The sequence below is a fragment of the Magnolia sinica genome, chromosome 12, assembly GCF_029962835.1.
Source record: "Magnolia sinica isolate HGM2019 chromosome 12, MsV1, whole genome shotgun sequence".
In the NCBI taxonomy this organism is placed as follows: domain Eukaryota; kingdom Viridiplantae; phylum Streptophyta; class Magnoliopsida; order Magnoliales; family Magnoliaceae; genus Magnolia; species Magnolia sinica.
This window is the reverse complement of record NC_080584.1, coordinates 58,979,715-58,998,741: the sequence shown is the minus strand read 5'-3', so window position 1 is coordinate 58,998,741 and position 19,027 is coordinate 58,979,715. Positions and strand designations below refer to the sequence as shown.

The 19,027-nt window shown below is 42.9% G+C and overlaps 1 protein-coding gene across 1 annotated transcript; it reads right to left on the bottom strand.

Moving 5' to 3' along the window:
- Positions 1-1,705: 1,705 nt before the first annotated feature.
- Positions 1,706-3,858, bottom strand: LOC131220544 (glutamyl-tRNA(Gln) amidotransferase subunit B, chloroplastic/mitochondrial-like). The gene is made up of 4 exons (XM_058215393.1): positions 3,254-3,858; positions 2,820-2,960; positions 2,477-2,680; positions 1,706-2,005 (listed from the first exon to the last, which is right to left on the bottom strand). The coding sequence occupies exons 2-4, from the start codon at positions 2,943-2,945 to the stop codon at positions 1,760-1,762; spliced, it is 576 nt and encodes a 191-aa protein (XP_058071376.1). The 5' UTR covers positions 2,946-2,960; positions 3,254-3,858; the 3' UTR covers positions 1,706-1,759.
- Positions 3,859-19,027: the final 15,169 nt, after the last annotated feature.

The following is a 19,027-nucleotide window of genomic DNA, read 5'->3' as shown; positions in this document are numbered from 1 at the left end:
CTTATTGATAAGGTGACGGAAGCCAAGATGAAGGGGGAAAAAATATCGGCTTGATCTAAAACTTATGTGGTCTATTAATGGTCAATCACCACTATTTCCTAATAGTATGGTCCACATGCAAACTGAATCTTCTTCAGTTTTGGGTCAGGTGCTAAAATGGTTTGGCAAAATGAATAGACTGTATGGATATAGAATATGGAGAGTAAATGTTTACCTGTAAAGACGTAAAGTTTTCCCTCCCTCCCCTCATATTAGCATACCATGATAAGCTGAGCTTGACGCACGTTCTCATCAAATAGGTATCAGGCCCACTAGAATATAATACATAAAGAAGAAACTACAGTAAACTAGAAACTGACTGCCAATATATTATTACAAGCTCTCACAACTCCCAAAAGATCAGCCTTCAACTAGCCTCAATTCCTGCTTAGTTGGCGCCTTCAACTAGCCTCAAACTACAGAAAACTCCACCATTTTCTGCAGCCCATCGCCAAAATCCCTCTTCTACAAAGAGAGCTCGTTCTCGGTTTCTACCTCTGATGCTGAAGCATACCCATTTTGTAAATTTATATTACCATCTAATTCATTCAAAGGAGTCTTCACAGCAAGATGAACCTAGTATTATCTACTATTGAACCTAATATTATCTACTACATACTAGTAACATACAACCAATATTGGGGCACCATACCATCTAATTCATTCTCGGTTTCTTTCTTTTTTTACAGATAAATGAAAAACTGCACAGGTCCACAAATTGGCAGATATCTCCTTTTGGGAAAAGTATAACCAGAAATCTAATCCATTCAGAATAATCACAGTTTTCTTCCCTAAACCATCTTAGTCTGGGAGTTTGAAGAGACATCTAACAAATATAGAATCTATTCAAATGCGTTATGTACTCTCTTTTCCAATAGCAGAGAAAATACGAGAAGAGATTAGCAGTGTTTTTGCTGCGGAGGTTCAGATCATTTACAACTTTAGGAATAAACTTTTACCTAATAATTTGCCACTGGGGAATCTAGCTACCCCATTTAACTATCATTGGATTTGACCCATGCCAAAGGGTTCAACACTCTCTTGTATAGCACAAGAAAGTGAAGTAGCAGCAGTTATTAAAGGTATGAGAGAACTAAATTTTCATCTGGTAAACTAAACAGAATGATAGGTAGAAATTCGTTGCACAACACTATCTCCAGCGAGGAGAACATACAGGTGCAAATTCAGGAAACCAAGAGATTGACATCAGAAGAGCAGAAAAAGTTCTCTAGGGTTGTCATTTCAGGAAGGAAGGAGAAACTTATGGATATTATCAACAACAGTTGGCCTTATATTCAATCAGATTACCACAGGAGCAGTTTGTTTAGTAAGCTATGGCAACCTCGACATTTACCTATTAACCAAATGACGAGAAAATAACTGAAGGACCGAGGATACAAATTGCTTCCACCAACCTCCAACATGTACAGGCTCAAAATGGCAATGATTTTGAAGTTATGAACAGAGCACTAAAATGAATATTCTTCCCAACACATTAATTTAAATCATCACTTAAAGATGCAATAGTTCAACAAGTGATCTACACATTCTATTGACCTCCAACAGCAAATGGTGACACGTAAAAATACCTCAGTTTGGAAAGGCACGAGAATAGTATCAATAAAAAGGAGGGAGTAGAAAATTAGCGAACCATAAATTAGCATTTTTCTAGTTAGTTCAGAATATAGTGGCATTTCTCAAATTCATGCAGCAATATTGGTTAAACTAAATGGACAATGAATTTGAGAAACAAACTCAGAAGATTCACCTCTTTACCAATCTTTCCACTAAAAGTTCCACCTTTTATAGAAGCTATCAGCTCAGCTAGCTCTTGAGGTGTTAGTTTTATCTCATTTATTGATAGTTTTTCATTTTTTAAATACGCAGCAATATCACCCATTATCCAATTAGCAGCTAGCTTCACATCAGCACCATTTTCAACAGCAGCATCAAAGAAATCTGCAACCTGCAGCGAAAGTTCAGAACATCAAAATAGGCTTAAAGATGCAAGAAATTATAGTCCTAGTGCATCAAGATGTGCATTCTCCCAATGCACCCAGTTTGTACTAGCAGCCCATGGTTTGGCAATCCAGACCATTGATAAGAAAGCTGCGCCATGGACGGGGAATGCTGAAATGATCTCCAGATACAAACCTTCCTCTCTTTCCAATCAGGTTTTTCTGTATTGACCATTGTTTTTTTCTACCACCTATTCATTGGACAGTGATCAAACAATTAGGATGGTCAAATCTAGGAGATTTCGAAGCAACCCATCCAAGTTTGTCCATCCGATCAGTAATCTGGACAATTAAACCATTGTCCATTTCTATGGGCTGGTCTCATGAGAAATTATACACGTCGTAACGCATCAAGACCCTATAAAGTCATAGAGATATCTTATAGAAAAGTGATCCCCATGCAATCTATGAACAATTACATTCATGTCATTGACAATAAAGAGAACATCCTGCATGCTAAGCCCCATTTTCTTGTATCGTCTGCGCTTCACCTCTGGAAGCTCCGGTAAAGAAGAATGTATACCCTCGACAAATTCATTTGAAAGGACCACTTCTGGAAGGTCCGGTTCTGGAAAATATCGATAATCAGCTAGCCCTTCCTTTTTCCTCATTGTAAACGTTTTCTAAGAAGTACACCAAATTAAAGGAACAAAACATTAGCAGGCATGACATTAACAGGAAGAGCTTGTGTAGCAAGACGTAATGACCATGAACCTCTCCAAAATGAATTTATACACTTAACATAATACATGGAGTGCGAACCTGAGAACCATCGTCCCAAAGTCGGGTTTCTTGAATAATTTGATCACCTTCGCCTTGACCGTGGAGAACAACCTGCCTTGAGACCTCAAAATCAATCGCTCTATGCATTGCGGAGAACGAATTCATATTCTTTATCTCAACCTGCCAGCACGAAAGTGAAAAGTGTGAGACACCATGTCGTTTACTGGCGGCCACTCATTAGAGTAAAAATGTGCATGGAGTGAACCAATCTTGCCAATTTAACCAAATGCATGTGTTTACGTCTGAAATGTTCACACCCCACATTGTTGATATTATTTACAATAACGATGATACCTCCTAAAAATTCCTCAGATGATATGAGCTAAAAAACTAAATGCAGTCGCTCCAATGTGATTGAAGGTAGAGAAGACACTAACCTTCCTCACAATGAACAAAATAGAAAAATGTCTTACCTAGAGGACTCTTCCATCCATGCCATCAAGAATACCTGACCAGAGGCCTTTTGCTGGTGGTAATTGTACAGAGAAGGCATTCCAAGGAGGGTAGCCAACTCCACTTCCATGAACATGACCATCCATACGTAGTGAGAGATACCTTCAAACAAAACATAAATGAGCAGAATTCTTGACATAAAACCAATTTATCAAAATTATACAACAGACATGCACACATCCACACCACACTTCCGCATTTGCAGATATAATTAACATAAAAAGTAATTAAACTCTTCAAACAATTTGAGAGAGAGAGAGAGAGAGAGAGAGCAGTAGCCACATGCATGGCACGAATTGGAATAAGAGAACACAGTGCACATCCACTTATTTGCCAAGTTAGAGAGAGAGAGAGAGAGAGAGAGTGCAGCATCCACATGCATGGAAAGAACTGGAATAAGAGAAAACAGTGCACATCCACTCATTTGTCAAGTTTTTGAGTGTCCACAAAGGTCAGAGCATCACACTTACACTGGAGCCTTGGGTGAGACATTAGCCATTCCCTTCTGTTCTTCTAACCACCTGCTAATGCAAGAGGGATTAAGAGTAAGAAAGAAAGAAATGAACATGAATAAGTTTTGTTTCTTAGTGGTCCCTTGCTTGGCCCATTCAGAGGTGTAAACAAAAAAGTTTAGCTAAGGCACCTTGCAATTCTCGTAAGGCACCAGGGGCAAACATGTGCTTAGTAGCTGCCCAGAGCAAGAGATCCTCGTTCCCCCAAAAGAATGTTAGCTAGTTTGCATAGCACTTCAGGATTAAATCAAAAGGATATAAGTCAATTCTTTAAGTCTATGCACAGATATGAACATAAAACAACTTATAAGAAAGAACAGTTGCATCATTTCCTAAAACCAATATCCAACAAAAAAAGGCACGAAAATATGCAATGTAAGGTCCAGAAATCACAATGAATCAGCAATGCTAATAATCTGATTCACCCATTGTATTTGGACTCTTCTCTATATCCATCCATTTGACAGTCGCCAATTGGACAGAGATGATCATCCAATCAATATGTTTTTGGCACTATGCTCCATAGTTCATCCACAACGGAGCCCACAATATGCATACCGAATTGATGATAAAAAAGACTTTAAGAATCCCTTCATTTACAACCCCAGCCTCTTCTCTAATCCCCAAATTTTTTGACATCGTCCCAAAAAAGATGTACCTTCAAAATCCCCGATTCGGGGTCCACATTCAAATCTGTAAACCCTAAAATCCCCAAATCCCTAAATGAGGGTCCACATCGAATCAGGAATCCACAAATTGCTAAATCCCCAAAATCCCTAAATCGGTATTGAGATTGAGAGACAGAGAGATACCTCACGGTCGTGAATGAGCTAGCCTTCAACCGAGCTTCAGAGAGAGAGAGAGAGAGAGAGAGAGAGAGGGCGTGCATGGGTAGGGCATTCAGCAACAGTAGATCTTTGGTGGAGAGATCAGAGAGAGGAGGGAGAGGGTGCGAGAGAGAGAGAGAGAGAGAGGAGAGGGTGCGAGAGATTAGGGCAGTCTCTGGAGGACGCGGATTTCCTGCGAAAGCCTTTGCAGGAACTTCCTGCGCAAGGATGCTGGGTGGGGCCCACTGAAATGTATGTGAGAAATTCATTCCGTCCATCCAATTTTCGAGCTAATTTCAGGAAGTGAGACAAAAAATGAGGTGAATACAAGACTCAAGGGGGTCACACAAGAGGGAAAATTGGGGAAATAAATTTCCACCGTTGAAACCTTCCTAGGCTCAACCTTGATGTTTACATGCTATCTAAACCGTTTATAAGGTCATTCCAAATGGGATTAAGTGAAAAAACTGAAAATATAGACTGATACAAAACTTTTATGGCCATAAGAATGCTTCAACGGTGATCACTGAATTACCACTATTTACTCTCGTGTGGCCCACTTAAGTATTATATACACCTAATTTTTGGTCGTACGTCATAAAATGAGCTCTAAAAACGTATGGAAGGGGTGGATTTCACAAAATAATCTCCATGGGCCCCACCCAGCATTCTTGCGCAGGAAGTTCCGGCTAAAGGCTTTAGCAGGAAATCCGCGTCCGTGTTTAGACGCGCGCGGTTTGGATGCTGACGTTACCAAGTTCTGTGGTCCCGCTATGATGTATGTGTTATATCTACACGGTCCATCCATTTTTAGATATCATTTTAGGGTAAGAATCAAAGAATGAGGCAAAAAAAAATCTGTAATGGACCCCACCAAAGAAAACAGTGGGGAGAGTGATCCCATCGTTGAAACTATCCTAAGGCTCATCATAATGTTTATTTGAAATCCAACCTGTTCAAAAGTTAAAAAAGACATGAAATAAGGGAAAACACAAATATCAGCTTGATTTAAAACTTTTGTGGCCTTTAAAAGTTTTTAATGGTGGGCTTTACTGTCCCACTGTTTTCTGTGCTGGGGTCCACTGGAGCTTCAGATTTAACTCGTTCTTTGGATATTGCCCTAAAATGATCTCTCCAAATGGATGGAAGGTGTTGATACGAAACATACATCATGGTGGGGCCCACAAAACTTGCTGACGTCACTACAGTAGCTAGTCTCGCTACTCCCCCTTTCACCGTTGATGCTCTGTGGGCCCCACCATGATGCATGTCTTTCATCCATTACGTTCATCCATTTTTAAAGATCATTTTAGGAATTTATTCCAAAAATGAGAGGTATATAAATATCAGGTGGACCACACCATATGAAAACGATAGTGATTGAATATCCACCATTAAAATCCACCTAAGGCCCACTGTATTGTTTATTTGACATCCAATCTATTTATTAGGTCATAAAAGCCTAGATGAAGGGAAAAAACAAAAATCATCTCGATTCAAAACTTTTATGGCCCCCAAAATGTTTTTAATGGTTGACGCTCATTTAACATTGTTTCCTATAATGTGGTCCATTTTAGATTGGGATATACCTCATTTTTGGTCTCATGCCATAAGATGATCTTTAAAAATAAATGGACGGCATGGATTAAACACATACATCATGGTGGGGCTCAGAGAGCACCGACCACCCGCATTGGCTAGTGTCAGGGGGAGTAGCCAATCTGTTCCCCTTATTTGTGGTGTGGTCCATTTAATCTTTGGATATGATTCATTTTTTGGATAATTCTCTAAAATGATCTCAAAAAATGGATGAACGGTGTGGGTTGATCTTAAATTTTCGATAAATCGAAAACTCAAGTGGACCATGCCACATGAAATGATTTCCACCATTGATACCTTCCTTGGGCCCACAATGATGTTTATTTGCCATCCAACTTGTTCATAGTATCAAAAAGAAATGAATGAAGAGAAAACACAAACATCAGCTTGATCTAAAAATTCTATAGCCTCCAAGAATTTTTCAATGGTAGAGGTTCAATCACACTATTTCCTATGGTGTGGTCCACTTGAGCTTTGGATATGCTTCATTTTTGTTCTTTAGACCTCAAATTATCTATTAACATGGATGAATGGAGTGGATAAAATAAATAAATAATGGTGGACCCCATAGAGTTTACTTTACTAAGAGTAATGAGTAACTCGCCTAAATGTAGTGGAGAGAGGTTTCCTTAAAACATTCATAATTATATATTGGGTCTGACTAAATGTGATTCACATATCCAACCCACTCATTATGTGTGTCCCACTTGGATGAGGGGTCAGACCAAGTTTCAGCCGCATCCAAAACTCATGTGGGCCCCACCAAGTGCTTTTATATTTTTTTAGGATGTCTTCACATAGTTTTAGATGGTATGGCCCACCTGAGTTTCGTATATGAATGATTTTTGAGATATCTCATAACCTAAAGGGGACACATCAAATGTACGGTGTTGATGTTCAACACACATTATGACGGGGCCCACAAAACTTACTAATATCAATTTTTAAGTTCTTGCGAGGTCAATAAGTTGGGTCACAATTTTGATGAGAATATTTGGCCCATTTTATATGTCTGGTCCATTCACTCTATTTTATTGATCAATACCCTCAATTTAACTAGTTACTCGCCCCGATCAAGTTACATATGAGAAAGATATTGGGCATAAAAGATTGATCAACAATTTGAGTGAAATTTGATTTAAACATCTAAAATTATTTACTCTTCAATCTGGACTAATTAGATTGTTCAAAAACGGTTAAAGGTTCAATTAGTGGATGTGCCTAACAATTTTTATTTTTTTTTCACATATAAATTTCAATTTTCATTTAAAAATAACATTTTTTTTTTCAAAATGTATATTTTTTTTACTTTTAATTTTTCTTTGAAAACTTTTAACAAAATATCATTTTTATTATAAAATATTTCATAAAAAAATATTTTTCAAGTCTCAAAACATTTCTCAAATTTTAATTTTGTTTTCCCAAAAATTCTAAAATGCCGATTTTTTTCTTCAAAAGCATCATTTTGCTTTCAACTTTTCAATTTTCTTTTTTAAAATGATATATATATATATATATATATATATATATATATATATATATATATATATATATATATATATATATATATATATATATTCAAAATCTCAGAGTTTTTATAAATAACATTTTCTTTTAATTTCAAATTTTGAACATTTTCAATTATTTTTCAAAATCACAAATTTTTCTAACTTCTTTATTTTTCATTTCAAAATGTTTGTTTTTTGTTAAAGTATCAATTTTTTAATATCGCTTTAATTTAAAATTTTCAATTATTTCTAACTTCTCCAATTTTTTAATGCATTTTTTTCGAACTTGTCAATTTTTATTGAACTTGTCAATTTTATTTTATTTTTCAAAATACAAACTCTCATTTTCTTTTTCAAAATATTTTCATTTTTCAACATTGTAAAAATTTTCACATTTTTTAAAATCATTTTAATTTTCTTTTTCAGGATATTATTTTTTTCTTGAAATCAAATTATTTTTTTTTATATTTAAATTATCAACTTTATTCAATATTCTTTTTTGTTCCCACAAAATAGATTTTTATTAAATCACGATTTTTATTTTTTCAAAATCTAATTTTTTTTTTCTCAAACATTGTTTAATTTTTTAAACTTCTCAATATTCTTTTTCATGTGATATTACAAATTATTTAAATATTAGTTTTAAATTTAAAAATAAAAATAAAAATTTCACTCATTTGCTATAAAAACAAAATAAATTTTCTTTTGGCTTTCAATCAGTTGTTAAAAAATAATCTTAGATACAAATATGCACAATTAAATCACTGAAATTCTATTAAAAAATAATTATTAGACTACAAAAAAACTTAATTTTCCACCATATTTTAAAAAAAAATGAAAAAAACTTTTGAAAAGTGTTGCCAACTAATCATATTCCGTCGCAAAATCAAAATTTACAACGGATTTAGTCCGTCGCCAACTTACGACTGACCAAAATCCATCATAAATCAGATTTTAGCGATGGATTTTGGTCCGTTGCGAAATACCGCGACATTTGGACCGGATTTTCAAGAAGGGCTTAGCGACAGACTTTTTCCGTTAGTGACGGATTAAATTTGTCATTAAACCAAGCGCTTTTTGTCCGTCACAAATTTACGATTTTGGCATAGTGACAAATGCTATGATGTGTAGGGCTTTTGTAATTTCTGTCTTTAAACCGGCTCGGAACTGGTATAGGCAGCTTACGCCCAAATTGATCGGCTCCTTTGCGAAGCTCAGCAGATTATTCTTTACCCAATTCATGGTTAGTAAGAAGAGTCGCAAGCCGACTACTCATCTATTCACCCTCAAGGGGACAAGGAGCCGCTGAAAGACTTCATCGCCCGCTTCAACGAAGCGACGCTGATGGTTGAAGATTACGACGACAAGATGACACTCCATCATGTTCGGCGGCCTCAAAGAAGGAAAGTTCACATTCTCCATCGGGAAAAATCCACCAACCACCCTGGCCGAGCTCATCAGCAGGGCTCAGAAGTACACCAATGTAGAAAAGTTCTCCAGCTCCTTAAGATATGTCTAGGTAGCCAAATCATCGTCTAAGGGGAAGAGGTCGAAGAACGAAGAACCTCAGTTGTCCAGCAAAAAATCGGACGACCGAGCCCCTCGTAATCACCGAGCTAGCAGGAAGCCCGAGGGCAAATTCCGTTCCTAAACTCCCCTCAACACTTCTACGGAACAGATCTTGTTGGACATCAGGGGTCAGAAACTCCTGAACTAGCTGGTTTGCATGAAGGCCGACGTAGAGAACCGAGACAAGCGCAAGTACTGCCGGTTCCATCGTGACCACGGTCACAACACGAGCGACTGCGTGAACCATAAAGATGAGATTGAGGCCCTTATCCGTAAAGGTCATTTGTGCCGATACACCAAGAGGAGAGATCGGCCTGGAGAGAAGAGAAACTGAGCAAGCCAGTAGAAGAACCAGCTGAGATCTGCACTATCTATAGCAGCTCGTCCGTTAAAGGCGACTCGAACAGGGTTTGCAAAGCCCACTCTTGGAGTTCAGACCCCGAGCACTACGTCCACCTGGCCGAGAGGCGGAGGAAAGAACTCCGAGTCTGCCCCTGCAGTCTGACTTTCACAGAGGATGATGGTGCGGAATCCTGCATTCGCACGACGATGCCCTCATGGTGACTATGACCATAGCCAACCACAAGTTTACCGCATTCTGGTCGACACATCTATTCCAAAGCATTTGAGAAAATGGGGATCGAAAGGTCATGCCTCCGACCCGTGAAAACCCATCTACACGGCTTTGCCGGAGATAGGGTGATCTCCGAGGGAGCCATCACTCTCCCCGTGACAGCAGGAGAATGACAGCATCAAGTCACACTTCTTGTGGACTTTCTTGTTGTCAATGTGTCATCGGTGCACAATGTTATTCTAGGCCAATCTTCCCTTAATGCAATGAGGGTGGTTGTGTCCACATACAATCTAATGATGAAGTTCCCCACCAAAGGTGGGGTTGGATACCTCCGAGGGGATAAGCGTGAAGCTCGAAGATGCTATGCGATAGCTGTGAGAAAAGGGTCGGTAAAGCATGCCCTCACCATCAACGTCCTCGATTCCATAACTCCTACAGAAGATCCCCCCATGGAGGACCTGGAGACCGTCCCGCTTGAGGAAGCCGACCCAAGCAAAACTGTTCAACTCAGATCTTTGCTGAATTCCGAGCAGAGGTCTCAGATGCTGACTTTCCTACAACAGCACAAAGACGTCTTCGCGTGGTCGCACGAGGATATGCTGGGTATCTCTCTCGATGTCATGGTTCATAGGTTGAACATGGATCCGGATCATAAACCAGTGAAACAGAAGAGAAGAGCGTTCGACGCCGAGAGGTACTCGACCATAGCCAATGAAGTTTCCAAGCTCCTTAGTGTCGGCTTCATCGAGGAAATACATCATCTAGATTGGATCGCCAATGTGGTCCTAATGAAGAAATCAAATGGGAAGTGGCGGGTCTGTGTAGACTACTCAGACCTGAATAAAGCTTATCCTAAGGATAACTTCCTCTTACCTCAGATCGACTAGCTGATGGACAACATGGCTGGACACGAGCGACTCTCCTTCCTAGATGCCTATTCCTGGTACAATCAGATCCCGATGCACCCCCTAGACAGACAGAAGACTACATTCGTTCACCGACAAAGGACTCTACTGTTACCAGGTCATGCCTTTTGGCCTGAAGAACGCTGGAGCAACATTTCAAAGATTGGTAAACTAGATGTTCGCCAAGCAGATCGGTCGGACAATGGAAGTTTATGTCGATGACATGCTTATCAAGAGCGTCAGAACATCCGACCACCTTGCGGATTTCGGGTCGATATTGTCGATCCTCCAGGAATACCGCATGAAGTTGAACCTAACCAAGTGTGTCTTCGGTGTCGGTTCGGGCAAGTTCCTTGGGTTTCAAGTCAACCAGAGAGGCATCGAGGCGAATCCCGAGAAGATCAAGGCACTGCTCGATATGAGCTCGCCTCGGACAACGAAGGAGATCCAGTGTTTGACTGGCCGAGTAGCAGTGCTCGGTTGGTTTATCTCCAGAGCTACAAACAAGTGTCTCCCCTTTTTCCAACAACTAAAAGGTCACAAGAAAGCTAAGTGGACCCCTGAATGTGAGCAAGCGTTCCAACAACTGAAGCAATACCTGGGTTCACCTCCCTTGCTGTCGAAACCGGAAGAGTGCAAGCCCCTAATCTTGTACCTAGAGGTCTCTGCCTCGCCCGTCAGTTTTACACTTATTAGGGAGGTAAGAGGCAAGCAGTATCCTGTCTACTACATAAACAAGGCAATGATACCCGCCGAGACCAAGTACCCAAGCATGGAGAAACTAGTACTTAGTTTGGTCTTCTTAGCACGGAGGCTACGCCCATACTTCCAAGCACACACCATCATTGTCCTGACCGACTCCCCCCCTCAGGCAAGTCCTTCAAAAGCTAGACATATCAGGTCGGCTGACAAAATGGGCGATAGAACTTGGGGAGTTCGACATCCAATATCGTCCGAGGACTACAATCAAGGGCCAGGCTGTGGCTGACTTTATAGCCAAGTTTACCATTCCGAGTGGAGACACCAAAGCAGAAGCAGCTCTTGCGATCCCACCTGTTCCCTCGCTTATCAAGGATATAGAGTTGGAGAAGAGGTGGGTTCTTTATATTGATGGGTCATCCAATGCCAAGCGCGTTGGGGCAGGAATTGTCCTGGTTGCGCCCGAGTCTACGACTATATAGTACGCTATCAGGCTCGGTTTCAGATCTTCTAATAACGAAGCATAGTACGAGGCCCTGTTGGCAGGACTCAGACTAGCAGCTAGTCTAGGGGTTCAATCCCTTGAAGTGCGGTGTTATTCTTAACTTGTGGTGAACCATATCTCCACCGAGTATGAAGCTAAGGAAACCAAGATGGTGGCCTATCTGGCCGAGACCAGGAAACTAATAGAAAGGTTCTGGAGCTGCATCATCAACTAGATTTCGAGGGCAGAGAATTCTTGAGCCGATGCCCTCGCACGGTTAGCCTCGGCCACGAAAGGAAAGATTCCTCGGATCATCCCCGTGGAATTTATGGAGAGCTCGAGCATCGATTGAACGGATCAGGAAGTGGTCAACCCGATGGAAACTATCCTAAGTTGGATGGACCCGATCTACAAGTACCTTGTATCTGGTGAGGTCCCCCAAGATAGATTGGAGGCCCGACGCCTGAAGATCAGAGCTTCCCGATATATTGTCTTGGATGGGGTCTTATACAAGAAAGGGCACTCATAGCCCTACCTTATATGCCTCCGACCCGAGAAAGCAGACTATGTGATACGTGAGATCCACAAAGGCATCTGCAAAAATCACTCAGGTGGATGAGCCTTGTCTTTGAAGATACTCCTCTAGGGGTACTTCTGGCTGACCATTCAAGATGACTCAAAAGATTACGTCCGAAGGTACGACAAGTGTCAGAGGTTCACCGCTATACCGAGGCAGCCTGCAGAAGAAATGACCCCCATGAGTGGGCCGTAACCGTTCACTAAGTGGGGGATCAACATCATTGGACCTCTGCTCACAGGGAAAGGACAAGTGAAGTTCGCTATTGTCACGGTCGACTACTTCACTAAATGGGCCAAGGCCGAACCCGTGGCCAAGATCACCGATAAGAAAGTAATCGACTTCGTTTGGAAGAACATCATCTGCTGGTTTGAAGTCCCTCACACCATCGTCTCTGACAACGGCAAGCAGTTTGACAATGATATTTTCGAGGCATGTGTAGGGGGCTCGGCATCTCGAATGCTTATTCCTCACATCAGCATCCACAATCTAACGGATAGGTGGAAGCTATGAACAAAGTCATCAAGCACCATCTTAAGACAAAGTTGGAGAAAGTGGAAGACAGTTGGGCTGAGGAGCTCTCGTTTGTCCTCTAGGCCTACAGGCTATGGCTCAGTCGTCTACTAGAGAAACTCCATTCTTCCTATCCTACGACTCGGATGCAATGTCCCAGTTGAGATTGGCCTCCCAACAGCCCAGGTCAGAATTACTAGGAGGATCAGAACACCAAGCAAATCGCAACGAATCTCGATCTACTGGAAGAAACCAGGGAGGTCTCGAGACTCCTAGTCGCCACTCGACATCAATAAGTGGCACGATTCTATAACTCTAGAGTTAAGACGAGGTAGTTCCAGCCAGGGGACCTTGTCCTTCGCTGCATCTTTCAGAATACGACCGAGCCAGGGGTTGGGACACTTGGGCCCAACTGGAAAGGGCCTTATCGTGTGGCCAAATCGACCCAGCTAGGCTCCTACCACTTGGAGGATCTCGAAGGACATCAGTTGCCCCACTCTTGGAATGCCGAGCACTTAAAGATCTACTATCCATGAGAATCTACTGGCCATTGAAGGCCTTCAATAAATGTACCGCTCGGAGCTACAAGCCTGTTAAGGCCTTTAATAAAAGTTCCTTCTTTTGTACATCGAATACTTCTGGAGTTTATCTCAGGTTATCTACAAACGAAAAAAGTTACCTCTCATAAGCAGAGGCTAACTTAATGGACCAATCCCTTAAAGAAGAGGTCAGAACGTTAAACCCATGAAAATCAACTAAGGGATCCCTTCATATGCAGGGGAAAAGCCCGCAAATGACCCGAGTCTCTGAAAAAGGGGTCGGCTCATCACACAATGATAAATTTACGAAAACGAGTAAGGGGCAGATACAATTCGTGGGGGGGTTGACTTCTCAAGGGGTCGGTCCTTAAATACTAACAGATCATCACAAAATCTACAAAATAGCTAAGGAGTGCCTCCAGTGCATGAGAGAAGGGGCTTAGACTAGCTGACCCTTTAAGGAGTCGGCTCACCACTCGACAAAGGATCAGCGTCAATCAATCATCATTCAACTACTAGCTATGCAATATTATGCTCTCAACCAAAGGTAAAAAATCATTATACAAAAAATATTCATCTAGGAAATTATAAAATATTTCAAAAAGAAAAAAAGCAATATCTCATTCCCTCCGAACGGAGGGACCAGCCTCCGAACCAAGGGGCTGAGTGGCAGTCGCTTCGACAAGAGGGGGGCGTACGGGTCCTTTGGCCATAGCAAGGGTAGCACCATCAGCTACTTCGCGGGCGAGGGAGTCAAGGTCAGCGTTTGGGCAGAGCTCTCGGACCTTGGCCAGGCAAGCATCAAAGCTAGTACGGTAGCTGAAAAAGTACACCTTATCCAGCTCCTTGGTCCTCTCAGCTAACCCTCGTACTCGGCCACGGCCATGGTAGCCTGCGAGGCCGCTCGAGCCTCGAGCTCTTCCTGTAGCTTCGCCCAGTCTGTAGATGTCGCGGCCTCAAGGATGATCCGCTGCTGGGCCAACTGGTCTGCAATTAGCCATCGCTCCGTCTCAAGAGTCTCCTTTGCCACCTCAAGCCCTGACTTGGCCTTTGTGACCCTGAACTCCAAGTTCTCGTTGGCCATGTGCAAACACTTGATTTTGGGGTTGGCGACATCCAAGCGGGCCTGAAGTCAGTTGACCTTGCCCTGAAAAATTAGCTCCCTGGTTCGACCCTCATCGACGCCCCTCCGCAGCTCGTCACGCTTTGTAGTCAAAGCCCCCAACTGCTTCTTGAGCTCGGCCCCCCGCGCATCAAGCTCAGCGCAGTGCGCTATAAGCTTGGCCCTTTCCACCTCAAGTCGGTCCACCTCCTTCACCTCCACCATCATCGGTAACGATTGGTAGCAGACCCCAGCAAAATTGTTCATAAACTGGACATAACCGCGGGAGAGTGTCGACTACCCTCCACTCGAGCGCATGTTTGGTCGCCCAAGCATTCAACAAGACCATATGATGGCCCTAAGGAAAGGTCTCTGGAATAGGCTCGGAAGCCCCTCCAACCTCACTAGCTGCAAAAGCTTGGGCCGCAGGCTCGGGCACAGCGGTGTGTCCGACCAAGGCGTCGGTTTGGCCAGCTAAGAAGTCAACCTCAGTAGCATGGCGGGTTGTAGATCGTGTGAGAGCATTGACGTTAGGAGTCTCCTTGACCACTTCTCTCCTTACCCCGACAGGCGAGGCCTCGGGGCCTGGATCCTTAGGGGTCAGTGTCAAGATGGTGATAGGCTCAACCCTGACGGTGTCTTGGGAGCCCGCGCTTAGGGGGTCGGTGTCGGAACAATGGCGGGCGTGGCATTGTTGCGGCTACGGCGGGTATTGCTTCAACTGGAACCGTAGAAGGGAGCTTCGGCTGAGAAGGTCATGGCTGCAACCGAAAAAGGTCCAGCCCCTGGCGCTGAGGAGGTCATGGCTGTAGCCAGAACAGGCTCAACCTCAGAAGTTTTCCTCTTCTTCGGCATCACCTTAGTCCTCGGCTCGAATGAGAGGAATACATCTAGAGAAGGGCACGGTACAAACGGCCTCTTCCTCTTCAAGCCACCAGTCTCCATTCCTATCTAAGAAAGAAGAATTCGCCTAAGTAAAATCTACCGGATGTCAATGGACGACCCCCAAGAACTCTCACCCTCCTTACCTAAAGCAAAAAGAGTGGGTTGAAGCCTGTAACAACCGGACGATACCAGGTTCTCTCCATTGATGAGTTCGTGCCAGACGCATTGGTCTCCAGCGAGCAATTTAGCTCGGGAGACTTGCTACTGCTGGAGAGGATTGAGACTCGGGGCCCCCTTCGGCTGAACTACAGGCAGAACCAAAGTTTAAATTAGAATGCAGGAGGACAAATCAAATGTACAGAGTGCAATGAGAAAAGAAAAGTGCTTAACATGGACTGGCAAACTTGGTGGGGACTTGGACTCGCAGCCTACTCAGCTCAAAGGTAGGGGCCTCCCATTCCCCCGAGGCCCAGAACCACTTCCCTTTTCAGTCCTTGTTGGAACTAGGAAGTTGGGTTATCAAACCTGGGATGCACGGGGACCTAGCCGAGAAGTAGTGTCAGGCTAGGTCTGACCTATCGAACTTGGCCATGTATAGAAAAATGAACTCGTCTAATGTTAGCCTTTGACTCTTTAATTGGTGTCGGAGAATAAAAGTGGAGACGAGGATCCTCTAGGAGTTCAGAACCAGTTGGCCCGGCACTATTCCCAGCTGAGCGGTGAGCTCGCACACGAACAGATGAATGAGAAATTCAAGCCCACACTGAAGGGCGCTAGTGAAAATGGCAATCTCCCCCTTTGCAGGAAGTACCTCCTGATCAGTAGAAGAAGGGGCTCAGATCTGCACCGAATCCGGGATCTGATAGTCCTCCCTGATTTGAACCATTTGGGACTCAACGTAGATTGAGTCCCCTGGGACCAAGGCCTTCTAACGACTTCCCGACGGACCCACCTTCGACCGACCCTCAGGATCTTTAAGTCTCTGCTTCGGCCTCTTGCCTAGGCTTTTGGCATTCGGATTTGCAGTTCCTCTAGCCAAGGTGTTGAGTGGAATGGCCTCGAAGGGGCCTTTGGAGTTTCCGGGCTCCGAGGCAGTGGTCTCTAGTCCGGAGTTAGAGCCATCTCCTCAAACCTCCTCTACTTCATTGGAATTGTTTGACATTATAAAAGAAGGAAAAAGTCTTAAGTGATGGAAAACTCACAAGGCTACTAGCGAAGCACTCCGGCAAGAATTTTCCCAACTCCGACGGCTTCTTCTGAGTAGAATCCCTTCTCTGATGATTGAAAACCCTTTATCCAGTAACAGAAATACTCTTTCCGACAAAAGGCGATTTGAAAGGAGCAAGGGAAATGGAGGGCGAGAGAACAAAAGAAGTACGCAAGTGAGGGCGGGAAGGGTTTATATAGCCCGCCCATGCCTCAGCATCATCATTGCAGACAGGTGTCTCCGGAGTTGAGGTGTCTCAACTCTGACACCAAAGGACACGTGGAGGGGAACGATACGTCTGAGCCCACACTTTGAGGTCAGAGTCATTTCATCATTTAATGCCATTAATGGTGTAGGCGGCTACTGGCCCCTCCGCAAACACGTGGCGTTGTGTCCTTCACTCCGCCGATTGCGAAACGTAATTGTCGCCATGTGTCGATCGCCCAAGGGACAAAAGCTGAAGGGTTACGTCCGTCTTACAACACGCGAGATCCGAGGCGTATATATCGCATTAATTACGTCTTGATCATCCCAATCGACATCATGAGCAAGGATACGAAGGCGTCGTCTCATTTCCCCATATATTTACTCTTTTAAGTCCGAGCTTAGACTACAAGAGTAGGGGGCTTCTGTTGTGGGGAAATCCAACTCGACAAGTCAAGCCAGCTATGGACCTCAAAGCTCGGAGGGGAGACCTCAGGAGTGTATGAAGGATAAGCAAGGCCGAGTCCTCTCTCAGAAGTAGGGTCGAGTCCTCTCTCGACACATCCCAGCTCCGAGCCGCCATCGTTTAATAACTCAACAAAACAGTCAATTTACGTACTAGTCTTAGTCCGAGGCTTGGAGTTGAGGCCATCTTAGTCTGAGGCCCAGAGCTGACACAAAGGGCATTCGACCAGTCCCGATTACTAGTATTCGGCCTCGGGTCAGGTGAGGCCGAGGCTGAGACCAGATGTAAATATTCCGAGTGCCGAACCAGGAAACTACCCAAATGCGGATGTGACCGAATATCTCGCTAGTAGATACACACCCTTAAGACACGATACACTACATGATCCATGAATTGCGGATAATATCTCTACGATTACAATATCCCACTGATTGAGCAAATCATGCCGAGATTAACGGACGTGGATCGTCCAACCCACAGGTATAAATACCAGGGGACTCCATCGCTACAGGTACGTAAGATCTCGCACCCTCTCTCTACATTTCTCGACTTAGACCTAAATTCCCTACCTTGACTTAGGCATCGGAGGGTCCCCTAGCTAAGCCATAGTCTCCTTTGCTCGCCCCTTTTGTGCAGGTTCAGGGTCCGTTTCGAAAGCCGCATTGAGTGAAGGGTGGTCTAGATTTTGACCTCAACAACTGCAACAACCTTATTATCTATCTATCCATTAATTTGTGAAAGTTTATTTATTTATTTATTTATTTTTATAACCTTATTGAAAATGATAGAGATTTATTTGAGAATACTAATAAGAAGGGGTTTGTATGTTTGATAACATAAAAGCACGCGTGCATTTTTTAAAACATCTCCGGAAATTGGAGATCTTTTCTTAATGACAGAACAGACCTGCAGTCTCTTACATTCCCTTAACCGCGCTTTAGCTTCTTCACCGGAATGAGTATGGATCGTCTATCGTTGGATTTCTCTCTTACTTTTTCTGAATCCCACCATAACAGTTGTGTTACATCTACACCATCCATTAATTTTTACAGATAAATACAGAGCATAAGCCCAAAATTGATGTACATCCAAAGCTCAAGTAGATCACACCATAGAAAGTAGTGGGGATTAAATAAACTACCACTGAAACTTTCCTAGAGCTAACCACGAGGCTTATTGTGTCCATCTTACCTGTTCATAAGATCACACATACCTAGATGAAGTTAAAATACAAATATCAGCTTGATCAGAACCTTCTGTGGCCCCAGGAAGTTTTCAACGGTGGCATCAATTCCTACTGTCGTCAATGGTATGGTCCACTTTAGTTTTTTGTTTTGAATTTGCATAGTTTTTGGGTTTGTATCCTATACTGATCTGAAAAAAATGGATGAACAATGTGAATCTACGAGATACATCATCGTGAACGTAAATTTCACACCTCAGGAAATCCCTGTGCTTGCTGTGCTAAGGGGAGCGGATTAGGTGAGACCCTGGCCTCACCCAAGACGGTGCAACCCTTACCGTGGTGTCCACCTTAATGTGTGTATTCTATATCCACTCCACT

Excerpts from the sequence above, each read along its gene's own strand:
- LOC131220544 (XM_058215393.1), bottom strand. The coding sequence starts at position 2,945 with ATGAATTCGTTCTCCGCAATGCATAGAGCGATTGATTTTGAGGTCTCA. Across the intron at positions 2,681-2,819 it reads TTTGGGACGATGGTTCTCAG|AAAACGTTTACAATGAGGAA; the intron begins GTTCGCACTCCA and ends TGTACTTCTTAG. Across the intron at positions 2,006-2,476 it reads TTATTGTCAATGACATGAAT|GTTGCAGATTTCTTTGATGC; the intron begins GTAATTGTTCAT and ends CTTTCGCTGCAG.